This window comes from Antechinus flavipes, chromosome 4 (assembly GCF_016432865.1).
Source record: "Antechinus flavipes isolate AdamAnt ecotype Samford, QLD, Australia chromosome 4, AdamAnt_v2, whole genome shotgun sequence".
Classification (NCBI taxonomy): domain Eukaryota; kingdom Metazoa; phylum Chordata; class Mammalia; order Dasyuromorphia; family Dasyuridae; genus Antechinus; species Antechinus flavipes.
Genome location: NC_067401.1, coordinates 243,743,322 through 243,756,519, shown reverse-complemented (window position 1 = coordinate 243,756,519; position 13,198 = coordinate 243,743,322). Strand labels below are relative to the sequence as shown.

Here is a 13,198-nt window from a genome sequence, read left to right as displayed (position 1 = left end):
TATGAATGAAGAGACTCTGGGGGCTCAGTTCCTGAACTTTCTGCCATTACATAGCTGTGAGATGGTCAATAAGTTCATTGTGAATTACCCCACCCTTTCATTAAAAGAGAAAGGGTGGGCTAAGTGATCTGGATTATTGTTTCCAGTTTTAAACAAATGTTAAAAAAATAGAATTATAGAAATGAACATTTGAGGACAATGGTCCATGCCCCAAGATAACTGAAGCATAAAAGGGGCTGAAGTTCTTGGGAAAATCCTGAAGACATAAGTTAAGAATGTATTTTTCTTTTTTTTTTTTTTTTTAAGAAAAAATAGAAGAGAGGTATCATGATGATATTTGAGCCAATGGAAAAGAAATTGGAGCTGCACAATTCTATTTAGGGCAATTCAATGAACATTTATGTAATACCTTATATTATACTTGGCAGTAAGGATAAAACTATATAAAAAGGATAAAATATAAAATAGTAAAAAGGCCATCTAGTCCAATTTCCTCACTTTACAAGTCCAATTTACAAGTGAGGAAACTGAGTCTGAGAGAGGATAAGTGACTAAACTGAGAGCATATGAGGTAGCAAGTTTCATAGATTTAGAGTTGAAAGGAAAATCAAAATTCACCTAATCTAATTCCCTAATTTTACAGATGATGAAAGAGAGTACATGTGAGGTATATGGGAGATAAAATTGGAAAGAGTGACTGAGGAAGAGCCCTTTGTGACTGTTTAAGATTATCATTTATTTAAAGTCATATTAACAAATATTTAAGTGTCTCCAATGGGTTAGGCATTGTTCGAAGAACTGAGAATGCAAAGAAAAGCAAAGAAACAGTTCTTGCTTTAAGAAGGTCACAGTGTAGGGGGGAGACAACATGCAAACAAGTGTGTACAAACAAGATATATGCAGGATAAATTGGGGTAATCTCAAAGAAATCAATACTAAAGGGGATTGGGAAAGGTTTCTTGTACAAAGTGAGATTTTAGATGTAATCTAAAAGAAACCAGGGAATCTAGAAGTCAGAGATGAGGAAGGAGAAAGTCTCAGGAATGGGGGACAGTCAAATGAAAATGTATGGAACTGAGAAAGAGTATATCTTGTATGACAAACGGTAAAGAGGCCAAATTTTTAGTTAGGCTTATCAGTTGATCAGGCTTTTAAAAATGATTAATTATATAATTTGCATAATAGAAAGAAAGGGGAGATTTTTTTTTTGGAAAATAATCTTTTGAATTTATGTGAGAAGAACTTGGTTTGAAATGATGGCAGTGGAGATGAATAAGAAGGGATGGATATGAGAAATATTGTTAAAGAAGAAGTGACAGGAGAAGGTGACTTATTTGATGTTGGGAACAAGAAAGAGGAAAGAATCAAAAAATGATTTTGAAGTTTCTAACCTGGCAGAATGAGAATAAGGTTGCTTTTGGTAGAAACAGGAGGGGTTCATTGTTGGTAGTTTATGATTTCAATTTTAGATAGATTTTGATGTACTGGAAGGAATTCTGAACTTCAAGGATGAATCTGGTATAATTGATGATTTCATCAAAAGTTGGGTATTCTTGGTTTGGAAACTCATTCCACTGATTCAGTTGAAACCTGTCTATGACTTAATAGATAAGTCTTAGGGAGTTATGTGCCAGTGGCACATAAAGAGTTAACTAGGAGTCATCCTCTGAGTAAGAATCAGAGAAGAAATTTGAAGTCAGATCTTTCTGAGATCAAGCTCAACATACTATTCTCTATGAGTTGAATATAAATTTGAAAAAAAAAGAGGGAGCACATTTAGGTTAGATGCTTATATGCATGGTACATATTCTTTCACTGATTCCTTTTTTTAAAAAAATTCTCTTCTATAGAACGAGGTTCTGCTCAAGACTTGATTACTAAAGACATCACCGACACTTCTATTGGAGCATACTGGACATCTGCTCCAGGGATGGTTCGTGGTTACAGAGTGACATGGAGATCACTTTATGATGATATTGAGGCTGGAGAGAAGAATGTTCCTGGAGATGCAATTCACACTGTGATAGAAAATCTACAGCCAGAGACCAAATATAAGATTTCAATATTTGCCACCTATACCAGTGGGGAAGGGAATCCTTTGAATGGAGAAGCTACAACTGAATGTAGGTGACATTTTACATTGTAAGCTTTGGATTATAATCAATATATATTAGTAGATGTTCAAAAGTGTGAATATGCATAGGTAATTATCCATTCCACATATATTTACTTGACATTAAAACTTAAGAGTTAGTGGTAAGAAGCATAGAAAGGATCATAGGATCATAGATTTGGCGTTTTAAGGTACTTTAAAGGTCAGTGGATCCAACCTTCCTTCTCATTTTGCATGTGAGGAAACTAGGACTTGTCTAAGGCAGAATTTTTACAGTAAGTTCAATTGATTCCAAGTCCAGTCCTCCATTTGCTAAGCGATGCTGTTAATTTTAGGTAAATTTAGTATCTATAAGTATTGAGAGAAAGGATGAATATGAAGGACCAAAGATCCAAAAAACATTATTCGCTTACTTGCAAAGAAGGGAAAGTAAGCTCAGAAAACCTCTTCCCATTATTTACTTTTAGTCTAGTTAATAGTTATATTCTTGTTAAAGTATCTTTCTTTCCAACCTCCCTTAAGTATTTTAATACTCTTTTAAAAGTAAACATTATACATTCTTTATTCTAGGTTCAATACCACATCTTTGGACTTGTGGAAGTGTTGGGGAAGGAGGGGAAATGCTATGAAGTTAAGGAGGTCCAACTTTTTAACATAAAAAGTTGCTTCCTTAATCCAAACACATTACTCATTGTTTCCCATTTTTCTGAGATGTATTATATTTTCTAAGGCTGAGTCAGGGAGTTCTGAGTGTGATAACAATGTTTTGAATGATTATTAAGTAATTATCAAGGACAATTAATTAGGTTGACTTCAAACAATACTTGATTGGTCTTGTGCTCAAGTTACTGGAATTGTTTCTAGCCTGGGATTTCTGTATCTTCCCTCTGTAAGGCTTTAGGGGAGGGGAATTGAACAATTGTTAGTAAGAGGGCATGCATCTTTATAATGTTTTATTAGAAAGAAAAGATTGAATTGGTCAGTGGCCATTCTTTCAGGTCTAGAGGGCAATTGAGGTATGCAGTGACTGACATCACTGATTTTTTTTCCCCCTTCCAATTTTTTTTTTTTCAGAGAAAAATCTCAAGGGCTGAACCAAAAATTGAGTTAGTGTAAATTAACATTCTCAGACAAAGAAATCTGGTCTTGGCTTTTGTCAAACATAACCAGATTCTCTATAGTTCTATGTAATTTAGCAGAGAATTAAATTTTTCAGAAAAATGTATTGACATTGTTGGGTTTCCATGGTAAATTTAATATCGTATATGCAAAGTATTGGCTGATGTTTATGGATGTGTATTTTGACTGGATTTTGGCAGAAGTTTAGTTGATGTAAAATTATGTAATGTGTACCAAATTAAGATAACATGTGAGTGAACATTACAATTAATTTCTTTGATCATTAAAAGCATTCCTCTATTTAAAAAAAAATTAAAAATGTAGAAGTTTAAAGATTGACAAATATTGCATATGCCAAAAATCATGTACTATTATGATATCTCCTTGAAGATGTTTATCTTCTGATAAGTTATTATAAAAGGAAATCTTGATTAAGCATGTGTTAGTACCAAAAATATGTGGGATGCTAGAAATCTTAAATTGCCTCTATCATCAGCAGCTGAATCTTAGTGCTTTCTCTATATATACTTGTTGACAGATTGATTTTATTGTTAGTGAACTTGCCTCCTCTGGACAAAGCAGAACCTGAGTAGTAGTATGGAACTCCTTTGTAGGCTGAGGGTCAACTATTTTAAAAGTTGAAGTTAGAGAATTAGGTGAAGGGAAAGTGAAAGGGAAAAGAAATTAATTTGTTCTACTAGCTATCTCTGAGTTTTTAAAACTTTTGAACTTTGACTGTGAAAGATAAAACAATTCAGAAAATATTGTTGAAAAGCTGTGATAGGTAAGGGGCAGCAAGGGTGTCCAGGACATTTATGTTTGTAGCACAGATGGGGCTTACAAGATATTTGATTTCAAAGGTATAAAAAGTTTCATACTTATTTCTCTGCATCTAGTAGGGAATATTTTGTTGAGTGATTTCAAAATAGCTTTCAGCTAAGCAACCCTGAAAATATTGCAAGATCCAGGAATATGGTGGGATTCTTTTATGATTCTGAATTGGAATTGTGCCCAAGATGTCACTAGATGGAAAACTAATGGGTGGGTGTGTATGTATGTGTATATGTGTAATATGTCTATGTACACATGCATGTGTATATGTGTGGATGTGGATGCATATATGTGTGTATATATACACATTTTCTTAGTTTAGTTATATTACTACCTGGAGACATCCCCTGGAGGAGACAAGTCGGTAACATGAGGTAGAAGGGAGGGGAAAAAAAGAGGGTGTTGCAGCAATTCATAGCACAACTTGTTCATATTACTTTTGTGGTATGTATGGGGGTGGGGTGGGATGGAGAGGTGAGCCAACCTTGTTGGTTTTCCAAAAGCCTGAGGGTTAGTTAATAATTATTAGCATGAGATGTATAGAAATTTGCAAAAGTTTCCTTCTGTTATACAGGATATAAGGAAAGGAAATAATTAAGAAGCTTGCAAGGTTTCACAGTATGAAGCATGAAATGCAAAAGTCTGGTTTGAACATATTTAGATTTTTAAATATTTGCACAGCCTGGGAATCTTAGCACTGGTGTCAGGGGAGTGGTAACAGATTTTTGGAGCACTGGTTGCTATTCATAACAGCACCCAAAGATTTTTTGTGTGATCATATTACATTTTTTTGAACTCTGAAGATCAGTGAAATTAAACTGGGCATCTTGTGTAGGAGGAAGAGATTTGATATTCTGAAGAAATTTTTTTTTCTTTTTGTATTGCATTAAAAACTAGTTCTATGAATGTAATGGCAAGAGTTCTTGGTATTTCAGCACATGTATATATGAGAGTGAGTTGTGACAATGTGCTAAATTTGAAATTAGGATACTTGGATTCAAATTTGTTCCTATGCTTACTACTTGAGTTAACTTAGGTGATTCATTTAATCATTCTGGGCTTTGTTGTCTTATTTATAAAATGAAGGCATTTTGTTGCTGGGGTTTTGGATACCGTTCACTGTCTAAATCGGGGATTTTTAACCCTAAGTCCATAGACTTCCAAGGGATCATTAATATATTTCAGGGAATCTTTGAACTAATGTGTGTACATACACATACTTAAGGGAGGTTGGAAAGAAAGCTACTTTAACAAGAATATAACTATTAACTAAGATCATATATTTTGAGCAAGAGTTCTTAACCTTTTTATGCCTTAGAGAACTTTGACAGTATGATGAAATTTACAGACTTCTCAGAAGAATTCTGAGTGGTTATTGTGATTGTTGCTAAAACAACAAAAATGTTGTTTTAATTAATAATGGGAGGAAATGTCAGATTTCAGATAAAGGTTAATAAAGATAAAGATTTTTTTTATATTAGTTCAAAGATTTTTTTTTAATGGGAAAACTTTTAGTTAGTTTCTTTTCACTAAAACTAGTTCATCTTCACCTAATAATATGTAATAATAGAAAATTGTGAATTGGGTTATTCTGAATACATTTTAGATGAAGACATCCTAGATTTGTTGTATATATATTATTTTATTCACTTCTCCTCTCTTCATATACATCATTACTGGACATAGTAAGGGTATCACTTTACTGAATATCCAAGTTTAAGATTTTGTATTGATTTTTAAAAGATTAATATTTAATGACAATTTTTTTTAGGTTTTTAACCCAAGATCTATGAACTTGTTTAAAAAAATATGTTGGTAATATGTATATCACTATAGTTGTAAAATTGTACCTTCCTCTTCCCCTTCCCTTCCTTTTTCCTCCTTACTTCCCATGCCTCTTCTCTCTCAAATAGTGAGGGGAAATTCTCAATCATTTTCCTTAGGAGCTTACAGTCTATTCCTACATAAACTGATTCTAACCTTTTGAAGTATCTAATCCCTGAATAAATAAAATAAAATGCTAACAGTATTGGCTGAATATAAATATCACACTGGCATAGTAAAGAACAGAAGTTACTTGATCTGTTTTAGATATTTAATTGCCCTTCATTAAACAAAACTCACATATATCAGAGAAAAGTAATTTTTGTCAGTGATGTTTATTTTACCTTGAGCAAACACTTCCCATATGAAGGATCCTTACAGGCTTAATTTTTACAAATCCAATTTTAAAACTATTGAGACATTTTGTAATGGCTTATCTCTTTATATCCCTCTTCTTTACATTTTCTAGGGAGAGAACTCAAGAAATTTCATTAACAACCTTCATTCAGGATGAAATCATTTTCTTGTTCTCCTTGCAGTGGCCCCTGTCAAAATTCCCTTGCGAGCAAACAGCTGCAAAATTCCTCAATCCATTTGGTTTTAAGGAAATTCTTTACAGATGGGAGTAGGATAAAATTTCTAAAACCTTGTCCCATGAAAAGCATGTTTTCTTTTCTAAATTTTCTAATACTCAACTAGGAAATCCCTAAGATCTAGTATTTATGTTTTCAGGGGAGGGGCAAGAAAGGTCTCTTAGGGTCCTTTATTATTCCCACTTAAAAGTAGATTACAATTCTGAATTATGAGATACCATGATCCTTGACATTTGTATAGAGTTTTAAGATTTGGAAAACATTCTACAAAGATTGTCTCATTGGAACCTCACAAGAACCTTGTGAGGTGGCTACTAAAGTATTGTTATTATTATCTCCATTTTACAGGTGAGAAAATTAAGGTCCAGAGAAGTTGTGACTTGCTAATAGTCAGTTAGCAAATGTAAAAGTGTAGGATTTGAATTCAAATCTTAATCTATTGGGCTTCTGTCTTTCTTAGAATATTTGAATATTAGAGAACAGACAATTACTCTTTGCTTAAATCATATTTTATTACTCTATGACCTGATTTATTTTTTATTGACATGTATTTTAATCTGGCTTTGCATTCCACAGTATCTCAAAATGCTAAAACTCTGAGGGTTGATGATGAGACTGAAACAACAATGAGAGTCACATGGCAACCAGCACCTGGAAAAGTTGTGAACTATCGTGTTGTGTATCGGCCTCGTGGAGGAGGAAGACAGATGGTGGCCAAAGTGCCACCCACAGTCACATCAACTGTGTTAAAACGACTTCAACCTCAAACTACATATGATATTACAGTGCTTCCAATTTACAAATCAGGAGAAGGAAAGCACAGGCAAGGATCAGGAACCACATGTATGTATAATTTTAAAGGTGCTTTTTTAAGCTCTTAGAGACCTACTAATTTAATCCATACTAAATAAAAATCTCATCTACAGTAGGTATATACATGTATACAATAGGTGGTCTTTCAGCCCTTGCTTAGAATCTGTCTCAGATAGAACCTGCCATGTTCCAGCATCCATTCTATTTTTTAGATAACTGTTAGGGGATTTTTCCTTCTATTAGTTCTAAATCTGCTTTTCTTTTTCTTTCTTTCTTTCTTTTTTCTTTTTGCAATTCCCATTAGATTGTGGGTTCTGAATTCTGAAGTCAAGAACAAGTTTGTTTCCTTTACATAATAGTCTTTTAAATACTTCAGAGGCTACTAGTGTTCCCACCCCATCCATCCTTTTCCCTTCCAAAGTTTTCTTTCTTCCAGAGTAAATACTGACAATGGCTTGAAATCATCCTCCACAGAATAATTCAAAGTCCTTAATCATTCTAGTTGTTCTCTTTTGCATGATATTTATCTTATCTATATCTTTCTCAAATGGTTATACCCAATCTGACCAGAATGAGATATAATGTGACTATTATAATGTAGGCACTCTATCTCTCATGAAGCAGTCCAAGATTTCATTATCTATTCTGACTATATCCATTGTTGACTCATATTAAACTTACGGTTTATTGAAACTGATGAGGGAAGAGAATGGAATTTAACTTGGTATATGAGCATTTATAAGAAATGTTGGCTCTGATTTTCTTATCTCTTATTCTAACTCTTTAATTTTTCTTTGGTGGTTATTTTTCTTCTTCCTGGTCCCTAAGAGTAGACATCCTTTTTTCCTTTTTCTCTCTACACTCTTTCCCATAGTGATTTTATGTTATTCCTTGGCCTTAGTCATTGCTTCTATGCAGATCACATTAAAATGTCTACCTCCAACTTCAGCTGTTCTTCTGAACTCCAATTCCAAATGCCTAACTACTTATTAGATATCTATTCCTAGATGTCTTCCTGACATTTTTGAATCCAACATGTTTAAAGCTGAGTTTATCATCTTCCCTTCAAAATCGGCATCCCTTCCTGACTTTTTTTGGGACTCAAATTCCTAGTAACCCTCACTTGAACTTGAGGAGTTTCCTTTGATTTGCCTCGCTCTGTTCACCTTGTTCAATCTCCAGTCATTTGCCAAATACAGTTGATTTTATGTCTGAAATATTTCTTAATCTATCTTTTTCTTTCTTCTTACACAACACATTGAGAGTCTCATTACTTTTCACCTCCATAGTTGTAATGGTTTCCTCAACTATTCTCCCTGATTAATGACATCTTCAAATCTGAATGGAGTGCTACATTCATTAAAATGAAAAATAATAGATCACTGTACTTCTGGTGTTTTTCCCTCTCCAATTTATCCTTTACATTGCTGAGAAAGTAATCATTCTAGGATTCAGTTCAGGTCTGATTATATCACTTTAGAGGCAACATGGCATGATGGGTACATTGCTGGATTTAGATATAGAAAAGTCTGTATTTGGTTACTGACATTTGATTACTGTGTGACCATAAACAAAATCATAACCTTTCTTGATCTCATTTCCTCTTGTTTTGAATGAGGGGACTGGATTAGATGGCTTCTAAGGTCCTTTCCAGCTCTAAATATAAGATCTTGGGGAAAAAACATATTTTAAAAGTGATTACCCATTTTTTGGGGAGATGAAACACAGTTCAGATTTCTTGGTCTCACATTCAAAACCTTCCATAATTTGCCTCCAGCATATCTTTCCGGTCTCATTTCTTCTCCATGGACTCTATTACAGCCAAATTGAACTAAAAGCTATTTCTTCATTTCAGCCCATCTTCTATTTCTGCACTGCTTTTCAGGCCATCATTAGTGCCTGGAATGAATTTATTCCACATTTCTGTCCTCTTCTAAGCTTTTTCTTTCTTCAAAGTCTAATATAAATGCCACCTGTTTTGTGAAGCCTTTTCCTCGTCCCTCACTTAGAAACCTAGAAATGATTTATCTTCTTCGAAATCTCTTATTCCTTCTGTGGTATTTCTATGTATTTATTCTATTTCAATTTATAGTTCTTTTCTATTCCAACTTAGAATTATTGATTTGACTATCTTATCCAGCAATTTGCTGCTAAATCGTAAGTTCCTTGAAATCAGGGACTATTTTATATTTTGTCTTTGTATCTGTAATGCTTGGCACAGTGCCTAGAACATAGCAGGCATTTTAGAAAATGCTTATTAAACTGAATGGAATGGAAATGAAAGGAAGGAGATTGAGTTCCTTGAAGGCAAAGACTTTTTCATCTATGTTTTTGAATCCCCAGCACTGAGCATAGTAACTGGCCCATAGCTTAATAGATACTTGTTGATTGATTTTTCATCCTTCTGTCTCCATGCCATGAATCAGTATGACATAGTGGATAAAGAACTGACTTCTCATACCATATCTGGATTCAAATCCTAACTGTGTGATCTTGGGCAAGTCATTTAGACTCTGCATACTCTAGGCAGCTATCTGTCTATATGAAAGATGAGCTGACTTACTTTGGTAGAGAGAATTTCTTCCCTTGGGAGTTTACTAAACCAATGAAATCCCAGATCCATTTTCTGTCCCTACTGCTTAACATAAGGTATCTGCCCATAGCAGGTACATAATGTGTATTTATTGAATACAGCTGAGTTGAGTTCAGTACTGCTGTTGACCAAGATTTAGTAGCCATCTGAAATTTGTATTTCAGATAATAATTATTCTTATTTTTTTCTCTTTGCAGTATCCAAATTCAAATCACCCAGGAACCTCAAAACATCTGACTCAACCATGTCAAGCTTCCGAGTCACTTGGGAGCCAGCCCCAGGAGAAGTAAAAGGCTACAAAGTCACTTTCCATCCTACAGGAGATAATCAGAGGCTTGGGGAATTAGTTGTTGGTCCCTATGACAATACTGTTGTTTTGGAGGAACTTAGGTATAAAATAATTTCATTCTTTTTTTGTTGCTATTTTAAACAACTTATTGAAATCAGTGAGACCTAAATTGGAAAACATGTTTGATTTTCACTATATTCTCCAGGGAAGGAGTTTATAAAAGCTGTTAGATAATAAAGATGAAAGCTATTTTCCTAAGGCATGGTGTGGCTTCAGTTGGGTTGCTGTGAGCAATTCATACAAGTAGTTTTAGAAATTATCAAGCACAAGAGGCTTTCATTAATTCTTTGTCACATTTTTACAACTTAGTAGGAGTGGCTTCTTTCATCAGCAATAAACATGCTTCCAGTCTAACGTATTTATTTTGCCAACCGTAGTCCCTACTCAGGGTGTTGTCATCATGTGATAGAAAACTTTCCCCAAATATGGAGACTACTATTCCCTCTGAAAATGCCCAGATGACTGTGTTTTGAACCAGTGGGGTAGAATGGGAAGGGTGGATTGAGTAAAAGCCTTGCTCCAGGCTTTGCAATGGAAAACAAGGAAGTTTAAGAATGAATGGAGGGTGACCATTTATCTTAATGAGAATAATAAGCTATTGTGCTCTTGATGACTTTATTTATACCTGATCTGTTACTAGCCCATGCTACTTCTCCTGGTGTAGGAAAGAGAAGTTGATCTTTGAGATAGGAAGACTTGGATTCAAGCCTTACCTCTGACTCTGTCCACAGATGAATTACTTAATCTCTAAGTGCCCCTAAGGAGTTCATTAGTTTTCTTAGTTTTCTAAACTTCAGAATTGCTGAAGATCAGCACTGATAAAGAGAGAGAGAGGGATTCTGCACTTGGAATTCCCTTCATCAAGGAACTCATAAATATGCTCTAAAACTACAACAAATATTATAGTTTATCTTAGCATTCAATGCTCATTTGTTTATTCAAGAATTCTTTAAAAGTTTTTTCATTTGTATAATAATATGAAAATTTGAACAAATACGTCTCTGATTTTAAAGATCTTCATAGAGTTAGAAAGCCATTCTTCTTGTCTTAAAGCATATTATTTAATAAAAGTTATCAAGCTGTGAGCCAAATTCTTCTGTTATTATTATTATTAATATTATTGCTGAGGCAATTGGAGTTAAGTGGCTTGCCCAGAGTCACAAAGCTAAGAAATGTTAAGTGTCTGAAATTAGATTTGAACTCCCATCCTCCTGCCTTCAGGGCTGTTGCTGTATCCACTGCACCACCTAGCTGCCCAATTCTTCTGCTATTATGCTCAATCTAAAAGTCAATGCTCCTCAGAAATTCTGTGTAGCTTTACTACTTGTGAACTGCCCAGACAATGTAGCAAACCCAAAAGGGAAACAGAGAAGGAATTTGTGGGTGTGTGGCTATCTCTGATGTTCTTTGAGGCATGATTTCTCGTTGCCTTATATACCTGTTTACACCTGAATTTTCAGGTCATTGTTCAGGACAGAGTTGTTAGATAGTATCTGGCAATTTCCCATTGTATTATAAGGTAAACAGGAAAATGCAAAGGTGAATTTTCATCCTTATCTCCATATTTTCACATGCTTACAATCTCAAAGGGGAAGATCTCAATGACTCTTAATAAAATGGAAAATAAAGAATAAAGTTCTTTATTTGGATAGTTAAAACAATTCCTTTTTAGCTAACCTATATATCTATATCTCCAATTTTTAATATTGCAGGGCAGGCACAACCTATAAAGTAAATGTTTTTGGAATGTTTGATGGAGGAGAAAGTTCACCACTAATTGGACAGGAAATGACAACTCTTTCAGATACAACTGTAATGCCAATTTTACCTTCAGGTAAGCAGCTTATGAAAATTTAAGTTAATTTAGATGTTTTAAATTTAAGAAGTTTGTCTAATTGCTTTATGGAAAAATTTCTAAAATAATATTTAAAACTAAATGTTGACATTTTCAACAAAAGTTTAAAGAACTATACGTTTATTTACGTATTATATAAATGTATAACTATCTATTTGTTCCAGTCCAGATGACTAGTCCTTTTGAAAAAATGAGATAACATTAATTGCTTTGAAATCCTTTAAATGGTATATAAATATTACCTATTATCATATAGGTAGAGTACTTGGCAAACTCCAATATACTCTATACATGTCAGTTGTTTTTCTTGTTATTATCAGAAGTCTAATTGGGCATTCACTTTATTGAAACCAAAATTACTTTTTGTCTCTGAAGCCTTCATGATCATCATTATTATATTCTACTATGTAGTACTCCACTACAAATGCATCATTATATAGCATGATATTTTTTATTAAGTTAATAGAACTAATGCAAATGTATCATTTCTGTGCCCTCTCCCTCCCCTTCCCATTTCTGAAATATGCTTTTATAAAGATGTATGGAAAATGCCAGGTTTAGTTTTACAAGATAATAGGAGCTGCCAGAATTTATTTAATAGTTGAGACAGGAAAAAAATTGAATGCATTTAAAATGTAGGATCTCAGGCTATCAACTCTTAGGATCTGGAGAGATTTACTGAATGTTTTTGTCACTCTGTGTCAGGGTCATTAGCACCATTGGACTAGTTAAGAAGATGAGAAATGAGAATTTTGTAGGCCACCTAGATGTGCAGAAATCTTTGATTTGTGTGTGTGTGTTTTATCATATTCATTCCATCAGTATTATACATGAAGCAATAAAACATTGTGAATAGAGGATAGATCTTGAAGAGAAGAAGCTCTGGATTCAAATCCTTCTACTTGACCTATGATAGCTATATGACTTTTAACCTTTTAATGCTTCTGGCAAAGTTGTAATTTAAAGATGGAATGCCATTCTGCATCACTGGAAGAAGTTTTTACACTGAACACTCCCCATATCATTGAAATCATAGGACTAGTCTTTTTTTCTCCTCTTCCATTACTCAAAGTATATGTAAAACCAGTTTTAATTGCTTTATACACAA

General features: G+C 33.9%; 1 protein-coding gene across 3 annotated transcripts in view; it reads left to right on the top strand.

Moving 5' to 3' along the window:
• The window catches only part of COL12A1 (collagen type XII alpha 1 chain), a 142,152-nt gene that overhangs the window by 48,589 nt on the left and 80,365 nt on the right, over positions 1-13,198 (top strand). The window contains exons 14-17 of one of the 3 annotated variants that reach the window (XM_051997277.1): positions 1,851-2,123; positions 7,057-7,323; positions 10,084-10,276; positions 11,948-12,069. The exons of 1 other annotated variant lie outside the window; for it this stretch is intronic. In XM_051997277.1, the coding sequence (XP_051853237.1) occupies positions 1,851-2,123; positions 7,057-7,323; positions 10,084-10,276; positions 11,948-12,069 (855 nt within the window). Of the gene's footprint in view, positions 1-1,850; positions 2,124-7,056; positions 7,324-10,083; positions 10,277-11,947; positions 12,070-13,198 lie in introns of those variants that run through there. One more of the 3 variants, XM_051997276.1, reaches the window with a different exon arrangement.